Below are 24,197 nucleotides of genomic sequence, written 5' to 3'. Positions count from 1 at the left end.
TTGACCGTCTTTTTTTTTTTTTTTTTTTTTTAACGGTAGTACTTTTATTCTGTTAAAGTTCTTGATACCACTTATTAAAGAAAAACAACACAATTATTTTTCCAACTAATTTCACTAAAGTGTTATTAGTAAACAAAGATATTAATTACATTTTTGCATAGTATATTCAGTGGTGGTTGACTCCTCAAGGGAATAGGCTGAGTCCTTAAGAAATTTGTATTCTAGAGGCGCCTAGGTGGCTCAGTCCGTTAAGTGTCCGACTTCAGTCGGGTCATGATTTCACAGGTGGTGAGTTTGAGCCCTACGTCGGGCTCTGTGCTAACAGCTGGGAGCCTGGAGCCTGCTTCAGATTCTGTCTCCCCCTCTCTCTGCCCCTATCTCGCTCATGCTCTGTCTCTCTCTCTCTCAAAAATAAAACACATTAAGAAATTTTTTTAGGGGCGCCTGGGTGGCTTAGTCGGTTAAGCGTCCGACTTTCGCTTAGGTCATGATCTTGCGGTTTGTGGGTTCGAGCCCCACGTCGGGCTCTGTGCTGACTGCCAGCTCAGAGCCTGGAGCCTGTTTCAGAGTCTGTCACTCCCTGTCTCTCTCTGACCCTCCCCTGCTCATGCCGTCTCTCTCTCTCCTAGAAATAAATAAAACATTTAAAAAATTAAAAAAAAATTTTTTAAAAAGAAATTCATATTCTAAGAACAAACAGCACTAAATACCTCCTTTATTTTAATTAAACACATATGCTATTCTTTGAAGACAGACTCCCAATATTTCAATACCTTCTGAGCTATTTATCTTAAGGAGGCCTGAAATTTAGGTAGCTCACATTTTAGACTTGTCTGAAATTACTTCTACTCCTTTTCTTTCACAAGATGCTTACTTGCTGATCCTGGATACTTAAAGTGACCCCTCTAGAAACATTTATGTTTTTTGGTAGTAGCAGAGGTGGCTTGTTTTCTTTTTGTTTGTTTTGGGGGAGCAATATTTGCAGGTACCAGTGATAACTAAATTTGCTAGTTAAACTTGATATACCTCTCAGTCCTCCCCAATTTTCTGGCTGTCTTACAGAGATGTTGTAGCACAATGGTACAAGGTATTTAACCAATAATGACAAGGGAAATCTTTGGCCTATGCTTGACCTTCATTATTTTGGTTTCTAGAAATTCCAGATACACAAATCTGGAACTTTTTGTCTGTATTATAAGAAACTTCAAACTGACCTAGCCAACATGTCTTTTGGCTATAAACAGGCTACATACAGCTACATCAACATATTTAAAAATGCTAACTGAAGCATATTAAATAATATACATTAATGTGGCCACGTGAGAGGCAATTTGATTAGATTGTTCATTCATATTACTTTCAGGTCATATGATAAGCAGCACCCTTTCTCGAAAAGAACATTTTAATAGGCAGAGGCCAATGCATGTTTAGTTCATTATAATTATGAGTCAAATGAAAACCAGGAGTGCCACTAAGTTACAATACAATAAAATATTAAACCCAACTCTCTTTAGCTATGATGGAGACTATTACTATTAAAGTTACATAGACATGAAAAGAGAGAATCAGGGCTGGAACCAAGCACATTCTTCATTCTATTGTGTAAAGCCATCTACTGCTCATAGACCCTGAGGCATAAGGTGTTTTACAGATGAATTTTCGATGTTGTTTCTATGTTTTGTTGATTTAATTAACTGAAACTCACCCTTACTGCAATCTGAAAGCAGTAGTTTGAGATGCTTAATTTCACTTTCTTACTTTTTATAGAGGGTTACAAAAAATGGAGAAATAAAAGCTACGTATACAGTTAGATATTATTTATTAAGGAGGATAGGTAGGCATAGATAGTTATTTTATTATACTTAGCAGATAATGAGGGGAAGAGGGAAATTTGGTTGAATTTTGTAAAATATTGGCAAGGCTGAAATACATTTACGTTCTACAAAAAAAGGTTGAAAGGTATCAATCATTAGACTTTTTCCCCCACAAAACATTTTTGATAAATAACATATAGAAATAACCTTATTTTCTCCAAATACATTCAGCAAATGATAAAAAAAAAATGACCCATCCAGTATCTGAAGAGAACAAGACAAAGTACCATTGCGATAGTTACTAAATTAAGAAAAAGAAAACAACACAACAAGATAGCAATTACTGACGTTCTGTGATAGTCGTTTATTTCCCTGAAATGTGTTTTGTTGGCCACATTATTTTACTCTAATATTTATATTTTTTTGGCTACCAGAAATTCATATACACAGAATGTGTATATGAATGTAAAACATGTATATATATGTATATATTCCATTCTATGGAGAAAAATGTCATATGATAAATGTTTGACTTAAATCTAAATTCTTTTTCATATTATTTACTCAAGGTTGGCAGTAGAAGATACATAAAATTGGGTTAAAACATAAGAATAGATATATGATAATTGTAAATAGGCTACTGACAATGAAAAAAACCCAGAAAAATACATGAGCATTTGTATTAACTTTATCTCCAAGTTATTACATTAAAAATGTTTACCTTAAATATGAAACATCCATGTTTGAAAATAGATGCATATTACACATATCTTTCTATCTTCCTCATTAAATTAATATTCTAACTGAGAGAGCATGAAGAGCATGGGGGTTAAGGAGAAACAGCCCATTTTCCAATGGTTGTGTGTCCCCCTCTGGATATTTATTTATTTCTCCTAGATAATAAGAGAACTATCATAATGAATTTTATTTTGGTTGCTTTCTGTACCTTAAAAAATCATGTACCACAAACCTCAGCTGACTATAGGCACACCTAAAGAAACTGTACACTTATCTGCTATGACTTCTGTAAAAACAAGGACCTCCCAGGTAATGCCACTCACATATAGGATTTATTAAATAAAAATAAAGTAGAAGATTTAAAAAGCCTTGTCAGGAGAAAGGGAATAACTAAGTTACATCATATTCTTGGAACTTAGTTTCCTCAGCCAGCAAATAAAAGCCGGTCGTCATAGTTGCATTTCACATCAGACACAAGATCACAGGTGATAATTATCAAGGGGCACACACATACCGAGTTTCCTTTTCCAGCTTGACAGAAAGCACACAACTTACCAGCGGCATCCTGCATTTGACGACGCGCCACTTTGAGCCCCGCATACTCTGCTGCTGCCGCCACTGCCTGGGCGAAATCGGCATCGGTGAAGAAGGAGCCATCAGAAGAACTAACACTGGAGCGTCCACTGGAAATGTTGTCCTCCTCTGAGGCTGAGCCCCAGCCATTGATCATGGACCCAGTGACAGAGCTCTCGAGGTCCCCCACACTGGAGGCTGGGGTCTGCTCGAGCCCGCGTAACAAAAGCCGTCTGGTCTGCATCTTGGCCACTTCCATGTCTGCTTCATCTTCTTCCTCTTCTGGCGCGTCCGTATCCATATCTGAGACAAGCGGTCCTGAAATGTAGCCATAGGTATGCGGCGGGGAAATCGGTCGTGGGGGTGGAGGGGGACTCACAGGCTGCCGTCTGCGGGAAGATGAATAAACAGGTTTGGCTCAGCTCGTCATTACGGCATACACAAAATATATAAACCAAGAAATTCACAAGTACACGGACTTGATCTTTGCTTCGGTGAAGCTAATTTAACCAAGCTGGGCTTCCTTTAAATTCAACTTTAACAGAATATACTCAGCTACCTACACGTCTCCTTATGTTTTATCTTTTGGATTATATTCGATTAAAAAAGGAGAAGTAAAACATTCTTTGGAAATATATGCCTATGTACTTGTCTTCAAGTTTATTGAATACTACTGATAGATTATTATTACCAAAGACAACGGACATCAGTTCTGAAACAGATTGCTCCATAAACATGCTTCTTTCCCTTTTCTTCATTTCCACTCCCACCATTCCAAGCAAATGAACTCGTTTGTTCTGACTACAGAGAGTAGAATTTCATAGGATGGAATAATTACACATTCAGCATATGACAATTTCCTTTAGATTCCATTAAAATAAAAGGCTATGTGTGCCAAGAGCATTTTTCTCTGAATTACATACCAAAGGTATTAGCTATTTTCAAGACTCTCACGTTCACCATTATTCCACCAATCTGTTAACTTAAAGGCATTTTTCTTGATACCCTGGAATTAGTCAAGGACCGAAGCTGAGGACAATGTGAGTGGTATTCTACAATTTAAGTTCACACAGTTACCAATAACTACTTTCAGTCACCTCTCCACAGATATGGAGAACACCATCAGGTAACAGCAGCCCACCTACCACCATCCGACACCATCACCCACTGTGAGCATAAGATGACTGACAGGACAGAGGGTGTTCTGACTTCAGGGAAGTGAGATTTGTGGAAGAGTTATTCCCAATGGGGGGAGAATGCTGAGAGATTTAATTCCTAATTTAGGAAAGCGTCTGACAAAAAGAAAGCCATGTAGTGATTTTAGTTGAACGAATGCTTAGTGACTTACTCAACAGTCCCAAGGCTCTCTAAGCAAGGTTAAAGAGATGACACAAGGGGCAATGTCATTTAGAAGGGCCATAGCAATGCTTTTTCAAATTCTGTGGCTTTGAGAAGTAAGGAGATAGATTCCACACAAGCCTGCCAACCTGAGCATAAGCACTAGAGGAGTGGAAGATCAGGATCAAGTGTCATCTGGTCACCTCCATGGTTCAGGAGGCTAGGAAAGGTACAGCATGAATGCCACTGGCTCGTAACCCACCTGAAGATGTGGCTAAATTGTTCAGGGACTACCAATGCCTAGAGATGCTGCCCAGAACTGAGTCCTTCATCAGCGAGTAAGTTGGTGCCAGCCCATGTCCCTCACCATCCTTACAACACTCACAAGCCAGATGACAGAGAATACTCATTGGAGCGAACCAAGGAGAAGACTGGATCTTCATCTACCTTGCCCCTTTTTGAGCTCCCTCTTCCTTGCTTTAGCATTTTAGGAGAATGAATCCCAAAGACAGAAGAGCACAAAAGTGATTAAAAGCAGGAATGCCTTCTCACTCCATGCGCCATAACCACAGACAGATACTATCTGCAAAGGATGTCTGCAAGTGTACGATTATAGTTTTAATTAACAGAATTGGAATTTAAAGGAAAAAACAGAAACCAAACCATGACTAAAGGAAATAAAAGATTCAAACCAAAAAACAGACTCTCAACTACAGAGAACAAACAGATGGTTAGCAAAGGGAAAGTGGGTGGGGGATGGATGAAATAGGTGATGGGGACTAAGGAGGGTGCTTGTCGATGAAAAGTGCTGAGTAATGTATAGAACTGCTATACCACTATATTGTACACCTGAAACTGTAATGTAATGTAGCATTGTATGTTAACTACACTGGAATTAAAATTTTAAAAAAATAATAGGATTGGGTCTTAAATGAAAAAAAAAAAAAAAAGCATACAAACAAAGCCAGATCTGGTCAAAATCTAAGGGACCTACTGTAGTGAAGAAAAGGGATGTTCAATAAAGCAGTTCTGAGAATGAGATGGCTGAGGCTCAAAGAAAAACATTTTGTGCTTTTTAATTCACTAAACTGAGACACTGCAATAAACATGTTTTGTTAACACAAATAGAAAGCATTAAAAATGATTACTAAAATACTATAATTTATTGAGCATTTACTTTATAACTAAGTATATTTTACAATATTAACTCATTTGATTCTGGTTTTAATGTTTATTATTTATTTTGAGAAAGAGAGAAAGAGAGCGAGTAGGGGAGAAGCAAAGAGGGGGAGGGGGAGAGGGAGGGAGAGAGGGAGGGAGGGAGAGAGAGAGAGAGAGAGAGAGAGAGAATATCCCAAGCAGACTCCATTCTGTCAGCACAGAGTCTGATGCAGACCTTGAACTCACGAACAGTGAAATCATGACCTGAGCTGAAATCAACAAGAGTCGGGTACTTAACCAACTAAGCCATTCAGGCGCCCCAACTCATTTGATCCTTACAACAGCTTTCCAAGGTACTGTTTTTATAATCATTTTACAGATGAGGATACTGAAATTCAGAAAAATTAAAGACCTTGCCAGAGTTCCCACCACTAGTATATATCAAATACAGAATTTATTTCATTTCCCAGGTTATGACCTTCCTTCAATGAATTGTGTTATTCCATACACAAGCACCTATACACACATGTATACATATATGTACATGTAATGCATAACATAATAATTTACCCATATACATATATATATATATATACATATATATATGTATATATATATATATATACACACATACACGCAGTTCTTTAATGTGCTGTTTTTTAAAAAAAAAATGCTGGGTGGTTTCTAATGCGTCTATGTGCGGCAATGAAAGAAATATGGAGAATATGCCAAAGCTGAAGTCATTTAAGAGATTAAAATGGATAATTATTTCAGTATGGACTGTGCTGTACACATAAGAGGAAAACCTTTGTTTAATTTGGACTGCAATAAAATACCATACTTACAAGTCAATTTACAGTCTTTGTCAGCATGCACATCCAAAATACCACAAGAATCTCCTTTTTTAAAGGACATGTAAGACTTTCTAGCACAAAGGGGACTATTCTGACCATCAATAAAGGGATGTAGAACAGCCAATTTCACTATGAAAGGAAGCCAGTATTGTTGTATTTGGATAATTCACATTCTGTACAGCAAAAGCATCTCCATGTTAAACAAGGGCTGGCTTTTAACTACTATCCCTGTGCAAATGCTGAGGAAAGACAGAAAAATTTATTCAGACCATCTGTAAATAAGGCAAGCCCAGGGAATGTGTGATAAACATGTACAGTTTGAAATATGCAATATATTCTATTTGAAAACAAAAAGCTATTTCAAGATGCTGCACTCAAGTGGGACTTGCCACAAATGAACCTCAACCCTCTAGATTTTTCTCCCTGAGGGGTTTCAACATCTTCTGAAATAATGTACAAGTATATGACTGCAAATCACAACACTCTAGGCTCCTGTAGAAATGATGTCTTCATAACCATGTTCAAGAGAAGACAGGAACAATGCTATTAATTTACGAAAGCAGGTGTTTATATAGTTTACCACATACAATTTGCCAGGCAAAAGACAAAAGGGGAAATGTATACTTTTAAGCTGTTTTCTAAAACTGGTTGTGGCTTTAATACTCTGTAGAATTAACCATTATCCAGTTTGTAGATGGACAAGACATTTAGTTTTCCTTTGCCTTTTTACGGTCTTTTCTTTCCAAATGTATCATATTCAGTTTGTCTATATTAGTAAAACATGAGTAAATCTCTTAGCCCATGCCTGAAAATTACTTTTACTTTTCAAGAATTTTCTTCCTAAAAATCAGCTACCGTAAACTCAGGAGCGCCAGACACTTTTTGAAACAATATATACACGTAAGTTTAATTACACGATCTTCATAGTTTCTGTCTGAAAAGGGAGAAAAAAGATTACTATTATGCTGGTCACCTAGTTTACCTAGTTTTAGACAAGAAGAGAATATCTACAAGCTCGTTGGAATGCCAGAATTGCAATCTCCATATTAAAGCAAGTCTGAAATGTTTATTTAAATGTAGCAGTGATATAATGGTTTTGGTTCAGTAATTTCTTATTAATATATACCATACTGTTTATTTATGCCCTTAATCAATAAGCATAACAGTAAAAAAAATAAATTCATTCCTTAAACATTCACTCTACCCCTATTATGGTGAGGACTACTAGCTTCTGAGACCAAAGGAATCATAAGCAAAAAGAGCTTGGGGAATGCTTTATGCTCAAGTCATAAAAGGACATGATTTTAAGGCATACATACTTAATAGACCTAATGATATTTCAGGCCACAGCAGAGTATATTTTGCAATGATGCCAATGATAACATCTCCCATTCCAAATGCTCTTCTGGGATGAGATTCACCACTTTCCCATCCAGAGAGGGAATTTAGTTCTATACTCCTGAAGCCGAGCGGACCCTGTGACTGCTCTGACCAACGGAATACAGCAAAAGGGAATTATGTCAGTTCTGAGTGTGGCTCTTAACTAGCCTGGAAACTTCCTCCTCCTGCCTTCTTGGAAGGCTACTGTCATGTAAAATGTGCCATGACCCTGAGATCCCCATGTTATAAGGAGCCTGGTCTGTGACTGAAGAGACTGTAATAGATGAGACCTGAGGTGGAGACAGAGAGAAGCCACAAAGTATTGAGACAGTAGACACATGAGTAAAGAAACTAGAGGTAAATCTTCTTCCTCAACAGACCAAAGGAAGCCACATGGATTAGAGATGAATTGCCTGCATGAATCCTTTTTGAATTCCTGATTCATAGAATTGTGAGGAAAATAAAATGGTTGTTTTAGGTAACTAAGTTTTACAGTAGTTTGTTAGGCAGCAATAGAGAGGAAGTCAAGCACCATGTTAGAAATTCAGCTAAATAAATAGATTTGTTCTTCATCTGAAGGGACTTCTAATTGAATAAAGGAGACAAACAATTAAGTGTGCATTGATAATGCAGTATCCTCAAACAGAGGATGTCTAAGGTGTTGTGGAAACACATGGAATTGCCTCCTATCTCGGAGTTGGGACATTAGAAAAAGATTCTTTGGATCTTGGATCTAAAAGATACATAAGTGTTAGTTCCAAAAAGGAGTGGCGATAATGGCGTTCCCGGAAACAGGATGGCATGTGGAAAGACCTCAAAGTGGGTGAGAACACTGAGCATTCCAGGAACTAGAAAAAACTTAGAGTGAAGGCACCATGAACAGAGAAGAGGTGAGTGGCAATGAATAAGGATGGGAAGGCATGCAGGGGTCAGATCACAAAAGGCTTTGATTGCTACATTAAGGAATCTTGCCTTTATTCTAAGGGAAATGGGAAACCATTGAGCGATTTTAAGCTATGGAGAGACTTGATCAGTGCTGCATTTTAGGAAAAAAACCTTTGCACAGTCTGCAGCAGGAAGATTAGATTGAAGAAGGGGCAAGGCTAAAGGCAACAAGACCACTTATGGACCATTACAGTAATATAGGCGAGAGAAAATGGCTATTGGAGGCAGGAAAGTGCCTTCATGGCTGGAGATATGTGTGTTGTTCTGAGTGATATTTAAGCAGCTGAAATCTATAGGAACGAGTACTTGGATATAAGGGTCTGATGCTCAGAATGAAATCTGTAGAGAAATAGCTATCTATCTTTAATGAGTACATCATTAGGGGAGTGGAAGGATGATGAGAAACAGAAGCCATCTGCTGATGGGGCAGGCATCCGGATAGGTCAAGGGTTTGAGAGGAGGCTTTACTCAAAGACTTAACTAGAGATGAGAATTACAGCATTGGATCAAAAATGTAGACGTAACTGAAATTCCAATGTTAAGGATTTGTTTAAGTAAATCACAGTATGCTTTTGTCTAATATGAATACCTAAATAAAAAGCTATTGATGTGGAAAAAATACACCATTCTGTAAAAAGAATAGCTTATAAAATAGTATGGGCATATCACAAATTCAATGCAATGTAGGTATATACAGAGATGAGAGACTGAAAAGATCTTTACTGAGGTCTTAACAGTGACCACGGACTACACAGATCATTGGCATTTTTGTGTTTTCATTTTGTTTATCTGTATTTTCAAATATTTCTATAGTAAACATGTAGAATATATTGTATCATCAACGAGCAATAATAATTTTTTGTTACTATTGTTTAATGGGCTACACCTACTTCTTATTAGCATCCAGATGTTATAGCATCCAATCACAATCCTGAAAATGAAATTCTTAATACCTTCAGAGGCTGAAAATCATCATTTCAAAAAGGCTGGATCTAATGAAATAGGATTTTAAGTGCAGGTAACCAACACATTTGCCAATTATGCATATTTATTTTGAATTCGTATAAGTTTTCATCCCCCTAATGCAGCAGGGGGTAAGTCAACTCTAGGTGTCCTGTGGCATCAGACTCCTTTCATCAAACACTTACTGAGGTAAGCTTTGTAGAATCTCAATGACATGAGTGAGACATGAGCTCTGCCCTCAGAGAGTTTTTAATTTAAATAGCAAAACATACCAATAGCAAACCCTAATGCAACATGAAAACTGATTAGCGTGGTTGCAGAGCTGTGAACAGGCCGTTGTAAAGAGAAAACAATCGGTTGATTTTTGCCAGGCGGCCAGATGAAAGTTTCACAGACGGGATGAATTTTAATAGGGTCTGGAAGGATGAGAAGCGCTTGCCCAGGCAGTCAAGGAAACAGCACGTGCTAACACATGTGTGCCTAGTGAGGACACTAAAAATTTTGGTGATGGCCATGAGAGGCAAGCGTGATCTCTCTCTTCTGTCGGCTTCAGAGCAGCCCTCTCTCGGCCAGGAAGTGGCAATGCTGACCAGATGTTGGTTAATAATGCAAATTCAGGGAATTTCAAACAAAGAATTAGAAAAGAAGGTGTATGGAGACTGTGAGGGAAGAGGTAAGTAAAGGGGAGGGACTGGGAAAGGCTCTGACCACTGGGCTTAAACAGCAAGACTTGACTCTAAATGTGGGGGATCATTACCAGACTTGTGGTGTGTAAAGAAAGATACTGCGGAGGGCGAACAGAAAAGAGGAGACAGAAGAAAAGTGCACATCAGTTCAAGAATTATGGCAGAACTTCAAGGGATTGGGATGGTGGGCCTGCCTTAGCAGCTACTGGAATGAAAACAAAGGAACAAAAGCAAAAGATATTTTGAAGCCAGAAACGAAGGGATTGTGAATGATTTAACTTACGGAATGGTAGGAAGATAGGAGAAAAAAATTAAACAACAGGATAATTCAGCTGGTCTAAAAATGACACATTTTTTGTGATCTTTGGCTACTTTATTTTTAATATGTGAGTCAAATAAATAAGGATTAATGATTCTAAACAGGATAGCCAACAAAAGATAGAACAAGTTTGAAAGGTCAAGGGCAACGAATGAAGAACTTGGTCCGGAACAAGTGTAGTGTGAGATCTCCAAATGAAAATATCATTGTGGTGCTCAGGAAAAAGGGTGGGCTGGCTAAATAAATTTGAAAGCCATCAGAATATAAGTAATTGTTCAACCAAGCAATGAGGTGATGGCATAAAGGTGAGGACAGTAGAAAACTAATATCTTCAGATTCTTTACAAACATCTCATTTTGAGTCCTACAACAACTTATAAATTTGTCAACACTGCAGAAAGCTTATACATGTTAAAGATGGACAAGTCTTTTTTTAAAATGATTATTTACTTACTTATTGAAAGAGATGGAGACGGAGGGGCAGAGAGAGAGGGAGAGAGAAAATCCTGAGCAGGATCCATGCAGTCAGCACAGAGCCCAACACAGGGCTTGATCCCACTAACTGTGAGACCATGACCACAGTCAAAGTCAAGAGACCAACGCTTAATCAACTTAGCCACCCAGGTGTCCCCAAGATGGACAAGTCTTTAGACTGACCATTAGTAGGTTACTGTCTGTAGACTAATAGAAGCAAAATGGTAGGAGTCAGAATGCAGTGGGCTGAAGTGTGGGTCAGAATGAGTAAGCAGAGTCCACCGCATGGCCCTATCAAGTAGAAGAGGAGAGCAGATAACTAGAATAGGAAGCTACGAAAAAGGAACATTTAAAAGTAGTAGGATTAACAGTGACGTGAAAGAAGAACACACTGAAGAGGAAGAAGCTGGAAAATCAGGATGCATAAAAGGTGCACTGATTTTGATTGGTTTGAGGAAGGTGGAGAGGATAATATGAACACAAAGAAGGAGCTTACCAGGAAGAAGCTACTGTGTGCCACTTACAACACAGAGGGGAATGGTGGGGAAATACGTGATCTGAGAGAATGAAAGGAGAATGCTGAGAGATTTCAGAACACAGAGCCTCTATTAGCCTCTCATGTGCTTCAAATAGGAGCAGTGGAGATGGTCTGTGACCTTAATAGGGAAAGAGATGTCCTATTTGTTCTCATTCTCCATGAGGTTTCAAGGGTTAACACTATTAAAGGTAAATGTATGGCAATCCCAGTTCCCCCTTGTCACACAGAAGAAGGCTTAACTACCTCCTTCATTTTAGAGAGTGTGTGATTTGAATTTGGTAAGAACCTCTTACTGATAGAATAATTAATAAACATTGCAAATTCTATTTTAATCTACAGAATTCAAGCAGTATAAATCAGAATGCATTATTTATTCAAGTAAATTGAAGGACGGTCTTCTAAGGCAAATAACATACCTAGTTTCAAATGATGTTGGAAATACAGAAAGTTTCGTGTGTGTGTGTGTGTGTGTGTGTGTGTGTAATATAATGTCTCAGGGGTAATGAAATAGTACAAACAAAATCATCAACAATGAGAGGAGCTAACATGATGCGGTAGTAGTTTTTATGTGGTAGAAATGACAAGTGAAGTATTTGTGTGTAACAAAAATGTATTGGTTGGCAATGCTGAATTTTTGGCTAAAAAAAAGTCCAACACACACACACACACACACACACACATACACACACACACACACACACAATTGAGTAAACTGGACAAAAGGACTCCAACTCAATACTTCAACCAAAATAAATGTACCTAGGGCCACAGCAAAATAAATATACCAAACTCCTTTTGCAACATAACAGCGAGGAGGGCATGCATCATTCCGCAGACTTAAGTTAAAAAGATGGGAGAGGAGCACCTGGGTGGCTCAGACGGTTAAGCGTTTGACTTCGCCTCAGGTCATGATCCCACGGTTTGCGGGTTTGAGTCCTGCATCAAGCTCCGTGCTGACAGCTAGCTCAGAGCCTAGAGGCTGCTTCAGATTCTGTATCTTCCTCTCTCTCTGACCCTCCCCATTGCTCACACTGTCTCTCTCTCTCTCACACACAAATAAAAACATTTAAAAAATTTAAAAAAATAAATAAAAAGATGGGAGAAGGGGTGCCTGGGTGGCTCAGTCGGTTAAGTGTCTGACTTCAGCTCAGGTCATGATCTCACGGTTTGTGGGTTCAAGTCCTGCGTCAGGCTCTGTGCTGACAGCCAGCTCAGAGCCTGAAGCCTGTTCAGATTCTGTATCTCCCTCTCTCTCTGACCCTCCCTGCTCATGTTGTCTCTCTTTCTCTCTCTATCAGAAACAAATAAAACATTAAAACAATTTAAAAAAAAGATGGGAGAAAATCTTTCCACAGACCAAAGCAGCGACTTACCCATGCATAAGGAAAACTAAAATGCAAAACCAGGCATCATCAATAAAACGCTCTAAGAGTAGCAAGCCATATATATACCACATGATCTCCATGTGTTTACGAATGCAATTATCATAAGTGGGTGAGTAGCAACGCACATTATTTTATGGTTGCAAGTTCACTGGGATCAATTAATCTAATGTTCTGGTCAACACGACTACTTGATATGTTAATTACTGGGGCTTTACTACATGATGGTACTGGAGAATGGGCTATGTGACATGGAAATTACTCCACATGATAGCATTCTCCAAATGCCACTTAAGAGTGGAAATTCTCTGATTTGTCAGCAAAAGGCTAGTGACGATGTACCTCCTATCGGGCTGGTGTTGCACGTGGCCGATCTCCTCCGGGCAATCCTGTAACATGGGCTGGAGTTCTTCTTGTGGAGACGGGGTCAGCGTGGCAGTGGACTGATGGCTGTAAGACACAGCAGCTGGGGAAGAAGCTGCCCCCCGTACAGGGGGCGTGGGGCCTCGTTCGTCTTCCTCCTCTTCCAGCTCATCCTGTTGCAGATACATCCTGGCTGGTGGCACGGGACACGGCATTTCTTGGTCATAGCTAAAAAAAAGTCATAAGCACACTTAGAGTTACTGCAGGCTATTTAAAGGAATTATTTGTATAGTTAGTGGAATGGTCAGCGTCAAAAAATTTTTTTTAATCTGAAAGTTCTGACCCACGTTAAGGGAGTATCGTTCAAAAAGCAGGTCATGGGGCACCTAGGTGGCTCAGTTGGTTGAACGACCAGCTTCAGCTCCCGTCATGATCTCACAGTTCATGGGTTTGAGCCCCGCATTGGGCTCTGTGCTGACAGCTTAGAAGCCTGGAGTTTGCTTTGGATTTTGTGTCTCCCTCTCTCTCTGCTCCTTCCCCTCCAACTCGTGCTCTGTCTCTCTCTCAAAAATAAATAAACATTAAGAAAAGCATTAGTTCACTATCACAAAGGTTTGTGAATGCTACACATAATATTTTTTCTCTGGGTGACTACAGCTTGCATTAGCATATTATAGGCTTTGAGAAGTCATGCCATAAAGAAATCTCTTTAATGTAGTTTAACTTACTACTCCCTAAATGTGTTTTACTTATTTTATGCCCCTACTTCAACCTGATTTCTAAGATCGGGGTGGTTCTGCAGATGACTCAGAGATGGTATGTTAACCTCTGAGAAAAATTACGCTTGAAAAATCCTTTCCTGAAAATCCACCTTTTCTCTGAAATTATGGTACATCACTACTGCTTCAGTTGAGCACAAAACGTTCGCTTGCATTTAAGATGTTGAATAAAAAACACAATAAATAAAATAGTCAATAAACAATAAAATGCCCCACTACTCCTCTGCTAGAGCTGTGTGTTAACTCTAGATGGATCTGGGAAACATTCATGTCTTTCTCTTCTCTCCCACCCCAGGGCAAATGGTTATTGATTCGAATGGCAGTAATTTACTGCATTATATGAACTGTGTTGATGCTACCCCTCTATTTCATTCATTTTCCACCACCTGCCTTGTTCACCTGAACTCTGGAAACATGACGCTCCTAAAACGATTTCTTTGTATCTTCCTTTATTTTACCAATCCCACTACCTCCCTTTGACACTTTTTCTAGGTTTCCTGTCTCAACAAGTAACAGTAATTTGTTCATGCCTGGAAAAAAGAAATCTTGTAGCCATCTTGACTTCTTCCTCTCTCTCTTCTACCTTCAACTGTTCCCTGGTTCATCTCTGTTTCATTTCTAAGAATCACCAGAATCTATTACCTCTCTAAAATCTGCTGTATGTGCTACAGAAATAGCCTGTTTAAAAAAAATTTTTTTAAGGCTTTTTTTATTTATTTCTAGGAGAGAGAGAGAGACAGCGTGAGCAGGGGAGGGTCAGAGAGAGAGGGAGTCACAGACTGAAACAGGCTCCAGGCTCTGAGCTGGCAGTCAGCACAGAGCCCGACGCGGGGCCCGAACCCACGAACCACGAGATCATGACCTAAGCGAAAGTCGGACGCTTAACCGACTAAGCCACCCAGGCGCCCCCAGAAATAGCCTTTTAATCAATCTCCTTGCCTGTCCTTCTGAGTCCTCACATTGCTTCCAAAATTACTTTATTATAATATACATCACTCTCAGATCATTCATTTGCTGCTCCATAATAAATGGCTCTCTAATTGACTAGAGAGAAAAATACTAATGCCTAAACAAGACATTCGAGTACCTGTAATCTGGCTTACGCTTGCCTTCCCAGCTTCCTCTCCCTGCGTCCAATTGTTTCATCTTTGTCCTCCAGGGGACCACGTCTCTGTGTGGTCACAGTGCCCACAAAACCCTTCCTCTTGATCAACAACCGTATCATTTGTCCAAGTCAAGAACAAAGCCAGCAGATCAGGAAACCTCCATTCTTCCCACTTACAATCAGTCTCTCCCTTTGGGGCACCAATGTCTCTTACAGGCTTTAAGAAAACTATATCCACTTATTTCATTTTAATCCATTTTATGGTGGGCTAAAATAGCAATAAATGTTGTTAATATAGCCTAGAAAAGGAATTTAAAAAAATAGTCAATCCTCATTTTTTTGTAGATTCCATACTTGTAAAGTCACCTACTTGCTAAAATTTATTTGCAACCCCAAGTCAATACTCATGTGAAAAACCTGAGTCACTCTACCTCCTTGTTTCAGTTTTCAAGCTGTAACGAGCATCCTTTCCACAGTCTCTACTGTGCCACATTACTCTCAACGTTTTGCTGTATATTGATAATCTCCCTGTTTAAAGTAGCCTGGAGTAGAGTGCTTTAGTGTGATCTAGTATTCCTAAGAGCAAAAGGCTATGACGTGCCCTAACAGAGAAAATATGTACATTGGATAAGCTTTACCCAGAAAGGACCTACAGCGCTATTGGCTGGGAGTTTCACGTAAATGAATCAACGATACATGTTACATAAGGTGTCTTGAAACAAAAACACACATAAAACAAGATTATGGATGGATCAGATGACAAAAATGCATGACCAGGGACTTGCAGGAACCTATCCCTGCATTTCCCCTAGGAGCAATGGCTCCGTATTCACTAATTAAATGACTGGAAAAACAAAGGTACAGAGGCTTTGTTCCTTGGCACACTTGGAAGAGTAAAAACTATTATTTTGTGCAGAATGAAAGAACCATATCTTTATATTTACAGTAGTCACTAAAAAGACTATTTTCAGGTAGATTTCATATTTTTGTTAATTCTCTATGTCAAGTGAGTCCTCTCCCATTGACTATACGAGTGAGGCACCTGCTTTACTTTGTTGGGAGGAATTATGTCCAGTTCTACAGAATCTGCAGTGAGAGCAAAGCACACTCACTTTCTTATTCCTGTCCTATGATTATTTACACTTGTTAAAACCTTGTGACAGACCATTCAGTGAGTTTAAGTTCCCAGTTTTCAACACAATGTGATAGTATCTAAGAATGAACAAAATTTTTCAGGATACCTCAGCTGTCGTATACATTCACCCACTTGTTTTATAGAAATTCAAGAATATGCAACAGAAATTCTGATATTTAGACATCATAATATCATGAATATGACTCTGGATATCATGATATATATGTATGTGATCTTCTATATCTCTACATTCATGATTATATATGCACATCGCATGTATATAATGTAAAGATATATGCACATGGTACATGTGGGTACGTTCATGATTCATAATTATTAGCTCCAAAAGAAACTTCGAGGGCATAAATTTGTTTTTCTTTCTTTGGCAGCACTGAGGATGTTTTTCAAGCCCTGCTGACATAGTAACATTGTTTTCTCCAGAGACAAATGTTCCCGGACCTTAGCGATGCCTCCCCTTGGGGATCTAGTTTAATAATTACTTACTATGGGTTTAAAGAATGATACCATTCCACTTACATCTGTTCTGAAATTCTTCTTACCTTTCATCTACAGAAATACTGTACTCTTCGCTGTTGCTGTGAGGAGGAGGGTGTGCGGGGGGAGGAGGAAGCAGGTCTGCCCAGTTCATGCCACCCTGTTTTGCGACTTTGGGTGTCCGTGCCCCTTTCTTGTGCCCTTGACTCCCTTGAAAAGAAATAAAACCCAAGTCTTTTACTTTTGGCCTTTAAGATTTTTCTGTTATCCACAGGTGAATTATTTCCAGTAAATAGGATCTTATAATTCATCTATGGATAAGCAGATAAATACACTTTTCTTCATTAATCTTAACAGAACTTTACACAATAGAACATGCAAAGTATTGCCAGGTTTAACTGCAAAATAAATAGCAAAAAAGCAATAAAGCCGTAAATGAATTTTACAAGTCATATCATTAATAGTGATCTTCTTACAGCAATTAATTGCATTATGGATTATCACCTAAAACAAATGAGCTGTAGACATATTTTCTGAAGTGCCTTTCTATTATTTAATTGCTGGAACCTAAAATACAATATGAAACAGATACGATCTATTAGACTTTCACCGTTGCATTAAATCACTGAATATATATAATTTGTACTTGTCCGTCGAAATGTTTTAGGCACAATAAAATTACTAGGTTTTGTCAGAAAGGCAGGTGCAGATGAAAATTATTGCTGGAAGAACTAATATAACTAACAACAAAAGAAGCAGAGAAATGATTTTTAGAAAGGACAGACATGTTTTTAGCCACATTTTCTATAAAATTATGGCTTACAGTAAAATGATGTTGCTTGAAGATGTACAGTAGTTTGAAATGGCCCAATTATTCAAGTGCCCCACGTTCTGATTTTAGATTTGACATATTCTTTAAATACAGGTAAATGTACATTGTATTCATTTTTCAATAATTTCGGGTCAAAAGATACTTGGGGATAAAATAATCTTTATCTTTCTCTTCTAATATGATTCATTTTAGATTCTTATGGAAATTATAGATGATGAGCTTATCATTGTTTTTTCACATGATCCCCTATACCAGTGAATTTTCTTGGCCTTTTTATTTTTAACCTTTCTGAAAGAGCTCCAAGTTACATGGTGCACAAAACAGGTCTTAGTACATATATTCAATGACCCTTATTTTTTTTAAGTTGCTTGGGAATTTTGAGTCCAGTGACTGACGTTTGTTAAGACAGAATTTCTTGAACTGGTATGTTATTGCAACAAGTATGGGCCAAGGGACTGGCTGTTAATTATAAAATATGACTGTCATGCCTCCGCATGTATGTGACCATTTTCTCTTCCTCCACTCAGCTGTATCAGAATGACTGTGCAATTATCATCGACTTGACCTTACCTAGTGCGCCTTCCTCTTGATTTCTTGGCATACATCTACTCTAACTACTCCATCTGTCCTAAGATGCCTAAAATTACAAGTCTCTCCCACATATCATTTGCTTGCTTCATTCTTTCCCCTAATTAACACTAGATTATACATGTTTGTATCTTTTTATTGAATATTCACAGAATACAGTGAATAATAAGTAGCAGAAAAGATCTAGATATCTAAGCTCTAAACTAAGTAATGGAGAAACCCAATTTAAAATTAATAATATAGGATCCTGTCCCCCCCCCAATTAAGATATGATTTTCTCTTTAAGTGGCTAAGAATTCAAAAATGAAATGGCATGAAATATTGAATATTAAAATATTTTCTATGGTTTTCCCAAGAGTAGATCCTTAAAACAGTTCCTGTTAATCCAGGGTTTACTTCCTGAAAACAGAAGTCCTTAATGAGATTTTATTTGTTTAAAAAAAATGAAACAACTTATAGTAGAATAAGAGTGGGTCTAAAAAGGTAAAGAGGTGTTTCTAAGCTCCTTTAATTCAAATAGGAATAGTTTCAATCAGTGACAAAATGCAGGCTTAACAGTTGCCAAATCGGCATGCCTTTGTCAGGGGAAACTGATAAAATGCAAATGTCATATTCATTACACAACAAGAAGAGAGACACTGGCTAAAAGCATCGAGCATCAACTTCCATCCAGGTATTGGGAGATGATATTTCTACCCTCTCCTGGAGCAACATACAAGAGTCAAGACTCATCATGGTGTGACGTGCCACATGTGAGTTCTAATAATGAGCCACCTTTAATTAGAAAAACAGGACCTAAGGACCAGCAGACTCCCATCTGCAGCCCCTATCAGGCAAACAGCTGGCAAGCAGCTGCAACAGCAGGAAGACCACAGGGAAGCGGCCACATTGTGGCACTTAACACACTTCAGTGGGGAGATTGCTTTATGAGGCTTTGGAGCGAGAACTGAGGGTTAGCAGAGAGACTATAAACTGAGGCAGGTTCCTATTGTCTCTAGATCTCATGTTATTGCCTCTTAGACTTGTGACTCTGCTCAAGTGTACTTGGATTTTATGTTCTTGATAGCCTGTTTCAAACGGTAACAAATTTAGCAGATTAACTTTATGTCCAATGTTTTTAGTTTTACTTTGGCCAAGGGTAAAAAAAGAAGTTTCAGTTGGCTTTCAAGTCTAGTCCATGCTCCTGGCTTTATAAAAGTTCATTAACAAGGATGAGAGTAGGAGCCTTAATCTTCATTACTAAATGGACATATCATGGTTTGGTGAATGTACTGTCTCTCAAATTGCAGAAATAAGACCGATGCCTGGAAAAATTCAAATTTTACACAGTGATGAAACACACCTTATGTGTATGTACATCAGTTGATTAGCATTCAATTTATAATCTTGGAAGATACGATCTTTTTAAAAGGAGAGACTGACTTTCTCTTTGATTCTCCTTACTTACCGGATGTACTACTACCCCGGTCTGAACTGTTGTAAGATCCTCCTGTATTCTGGTCGTATGACTGGTTGTATGGGATAGTTGGAGGAATTGTGTCATTTGCTCGATAATCTAGACATTTCAGATGGGAAAAAAAAAAAACAAAACGGCTTTTATTTTCTCTTTGATGCCTTAGTCATTTACCAGCAATTAGGCTATCAAGTTACAATGTGGATCACTTGCTAAGTTGTATACAAGTCTACAGAAAGAAAAGTCAAGAAAAGATAAGCCCCTTTCCTTTAAGATTTATAAAATACAAATTCTTTGCATCATCTCCTTTACATAAATCAGATGAAACATAGGCACAAACAAATCATATGAGGGACTATTTCTTCTCTTTCAAATATTCTTACATCAGCTCAGGCAGAAATCAGAATTGCTTCACTTCTTCACTTTAAAAATGTTCACAACAAAATACTTTTAACCCTCAGAAACCAGGAAAGCATCATGTCTGCAAATCATTTAAAATTTTTTAAATAAAAAAACCCATGAAACTTGTCAGCAAGATTATATCTAATAAAAAAACATATTCATGATAAGAAAACAGAGTATCTCAATCTGCCACAGGAGTGCTTCCGCTTACTTAGGCAAAGGTAAAAATCCAAATGATAAACTTGCTACTGGAATGTACTGAGTAATAATCTGTCAGTTTAGTTGCATTCCAGGGTCTTTATTACAGGTGACATACCAAGTCTGTTACAAGCAGTATAAACAATAAATAAGAGCTCTGCAGTATTTGTTTAGAGGACTGTCAGAGCTTTCCAAAGTCCACCGTAGAGCCACCTACGATGGAGGAGTAATGTAACAATAGTTGTAACTCGCGCTGTAAATGACAGGACTTCAGACACAGTTGTCTCCGTCTTTGTCAGCCTTTGTCATGAACTTGTGTGAGAAGACTTAACAAATATTTACCGAACTGGGTTTTTATGCCAATCAAGTGGTTTTCTAAAACTAAAAAAAAAAAAAAAAAAAAAAGCAGCCGGATGACGCTGTAGTTAAAATATACAACACTAACTTGAACAAACAGAATATTTGTCAAAGTCTCTTTTTGTAAGCTCTGACTGTAATGCATTTTTTTTTTTTTTGAAGAAAATGGTCACAACTCAAGCCTAAAGAAAATAAATCTATGGCTCTAATGATCTACAATAAAATGTGTCATTTACCTGGACACCTTTGCAAAACTTCCCTGATCTATTCATACTAGGGGATGCTTTTTTTGTTCCCCTAGAGGTATAACTTTGCAAGTCATGCCATTAACCCAGTAGCCCTTAGAACTACAAAGAAATCAAATACATACCTATTTCCAACTCACACATATTGTAATAGAGAAACATTCCCCTCAGGCTATAAAATACTATTCCACTGCTACCAGTTAACACTAAACGTATCTTTGGTTCTATCCTGACAGACTTCAATCAGGTCGACCAAGAAATGTAGGTTCTAAAACCATACATTGCAGCAGTCTTAGTAACCACACGAGGTAGGAAAAATATAACAAATTGAACCACTTCTCCAGCTCAAGCTTAATTTAATTATTTGTCTTCAGTTTGATATAAAAATGCCATTCGTTTCTATGACCATATAGAGCCAATTATCTTCCATTCTCGAGTGGAAAGAATGGGATAGTCTATTTATTTAAAATGGGAGGTATTGTGACGGTTGTACATCTGCCTTATGAATAAAAGATTGCGCCAAGCAATCCCTCACCTACGATTAAATTTGAATTAATCTCAAAACCATTTGAAAATAGTTATAGATTATTATAAAATCAATTTTCTGAGGTTATTGTTGTGCTAATTAACTCTTGGACACTGGAAATTTTGCAAACAAAGACTTCAGGAACCGTGAGTAACAAAAGGAAGATTTCGCTTGCTCTCGTCCCGGAGAATCCTGGACCGTGTAGTGCTGAAGGGTGAGGGGGACCAGGAGAGAAAAGGATGGGAATAAAGGCCAAGCTCTTCACCTTTGTTCAGTTTGTTTTGCTCCATGATGTTATACTGAACTGGCGCCACTTCTTGTTTCTGCTGTCCGGGTGGTTTCCAGTGCTTCTCGCTGGGGTCCCCGCTGCCACTGTTCATGTTGTTGCTGAGGTTTGACTGGATGAGCTGGGTGGTGGCATAAGGAGTGGGCTGCCCTGATGGATTGACAAAACGCCCGTCCTTCAGATTTGGGCTATTGAAGGTTTTCATCTCATTGATTTTGTTACTAAGGTCCACATCACCGTAAACGGTTGACTCAGGGAGCATCAGATTTGTTTGTTTGTTATCCAGTTGGTTGTTATAATTTGCTATACAATCAGCTACGTGCAATGGAGAGGAAAAGGAAAAAGTCATTCTGCATGATTATTCGTTTTAGATTTCTTTGTAAGTAGCTTCGTGAGTCACAGTAAAATTGTCATGTAAAGTCAAAATGGGCTTAAATAAGACCAAGAGAAAGGGCTAAGTAGTCATATGTCCTTTCTAAAGAAGGTGATTAAAAATTGAGGAAATGAGAGAGGACGTAGAGACATTATATAGAGGCTAGATAATTTTGAACTTCTGCTAGTGCTACATAGCAAATAACTCACCAACCTTAAGGCAATTTTTTTTAACAACCCCATTAATAGGAATTCCACTTATATAATATACACATGAATATCTTAATGTGCCAAATTTTTATTTTCTAGTCTGGAGTTACTGATCTATTTGAAGCTACTAGTTTGTTTTTGTAGCAACAGAACAAAGCATATATGTTGAGAATCCAAACGAAGGGGAAAAAACACTCTGCCTACACAGGAAAGAACCTGAGATTTTAATATTTTATGAAGTAACTCTACTCAAAAGATATAAGGAAGAAAGGGGTAAAGAGACAGTAAATAGTGTGTAGGACAGTTTTCTTAGTTCTTCTCTGGGTCATGTAGGGAAGGACATTATATAATCATTTTTTCATGGTTTTATAATGACACCCCAAGAAGTATAAAATGACAATAATGATACAAAATGAATCCTAAGTAATCAGGCTAATTTAATCAAAGAAAGCCTGAAATAATATCGAATGTGCCTACTATTTCAATTTCCCTCTAATTTTCTCCTTGTTGAAGTATTAGAAAATGAAATAATTGATATATATATATAGAACTATTTAAAGCCTGCAGTTGAAAATATTAAAACAGCTGGAAGAACTAAAATCAGAATGTAAAATAAAAACATTTTTAAATAAAAATATGTCAAGTTACAATGGTTAAAAATACCATTATTGAATTCATGTAGTTCAGCAGCACTAACATTAACAGCTCACCTTAAAGATTAACAATCACCTTAAAGATTGGTTTTTGTCTCGATACCTTGATGATAAATCATCACAGCTGCTACTAAAGATGTAAATATGGATATAAGCTTAAGAAAATGTGCAACATCTCTATAATACTCAACTCAGCTACTTTGCATTTTAACAATAAATGATCCGGGAACAGGGATATTTGAGTTGCCTGGCCCTTAGTACCTCTAAATGTAATTTCTAGGTATAAAGTTTTGTGTAACAGTGGTTAAGAAATATTATTAAAAGCCATGCAGTTTTGCCAATTTCATTTTTCTTCGCCAATCTTCCTAAATGAGTGCAACTCCACAGAATTTAATGAGATGATACACACGTTCTATTCTACATTGTCCAATACAGGCGCCACTAGAGCCATGTGGCCACCGACTAGTTGAAATGTGGCTAGTGCAAATGAGGAACTGAAATTTAAATTGTATTTTGTTTAATCTAACTTCAAATAGACAACTATAACTAGAGGCTACCATGCTGGCCAACACAGCTCTACACAGTAATTTAAAGGGGTATTGCCATCTTTTATATCCTATAGGGCTCAGCACGGTCTTTCTTTTATTTGCAGTCATGTGAGCACCTATCTGTACAACTAGATATGGGCCTCTGACAAACAGGGACATGGTCACATGGATATGTCACATCCATATCCATATCCAATGGAGACTCTGGACTTATTCTAAGGTTAAACATACAGACTGCTCTCTGCTTTGTTTTTCATGGTATATCACATCTTCACTTGCATGCTATCTGCCATATCCCTTTTCCATAGTTCCATGGGTTATTTTACTTCTATACTCCTATCTTTTGATTCTTTACAATTATATTAATATTTCCCACATCGTGAATGCTGCAGGTTTTCATTTTGTTTTTTTTTTTGTAAGAAATCTTCAGTAATTTTCCATTTATTCCTTTAGATATTTCATAATCTACATCCATAATTTAATGTC

General features: G+C 37.9%; 1 protein-coding gene across 1 annotated transcript in view; it reads right to left on the bottom strand.

Moving 5' to 3' along the window:
- Positions 1 to 24,197, bottom strand: part of ROBO1 (roundabout guidance receptor 1) — a 404,959-nt gene that overhangs the window by 16,327 nt on the left and 364,435 nt on the right. Inside the window, exons 22-26 of the mRNA XM_039237973.1 lie at positions 21,908 to 22,243; positions 19,909 to 20,016; positions 17,107 to 17,251; positions 13,507 to 13,755; positions 3,108 to 3,514 (exon numbers count right to left, since the gene is read on the bottom strand). Of these exons, the coding sequence (XP_039093904.1) occupies positions 3,108 to 3,514; positions 13,507 to 13,755; positions 17,107 to 17,251; positions 19,909 to 20,016; positions 21,908 to 22,243 (1,245 nt within the window). The remainder of the gene's footprint in view (positions 1 to 3,107; positions 3,515 to 13,506; positions 13,756 to 17,106; positions 17,252 to 19,908; positions 20,017 to 21,907; positions 22,244 to 24,197) is intronic.

This window comes from Hyaena hyaena, unplaced genomic scaffold (genome assembly GCF_003009895.1).
Source record: "Hyaena hyaena isolate Hyena2069 unplaced genomic scaffold, ASM300989v1 scaffold_132, whole genome shotgun sequence".
NCBI classification, from domain to species: Eukaryota; Metazoa; Chordata; class Mammalia; order Carnivora; family Hyaenidae; genus Hyaena; species Hyaena hyaena.
The sequence above is the reverse complement of the archived record's forward strand: the minus strand, read 5'-3'. Positions and strand labels throughout refer to the sequence as shown.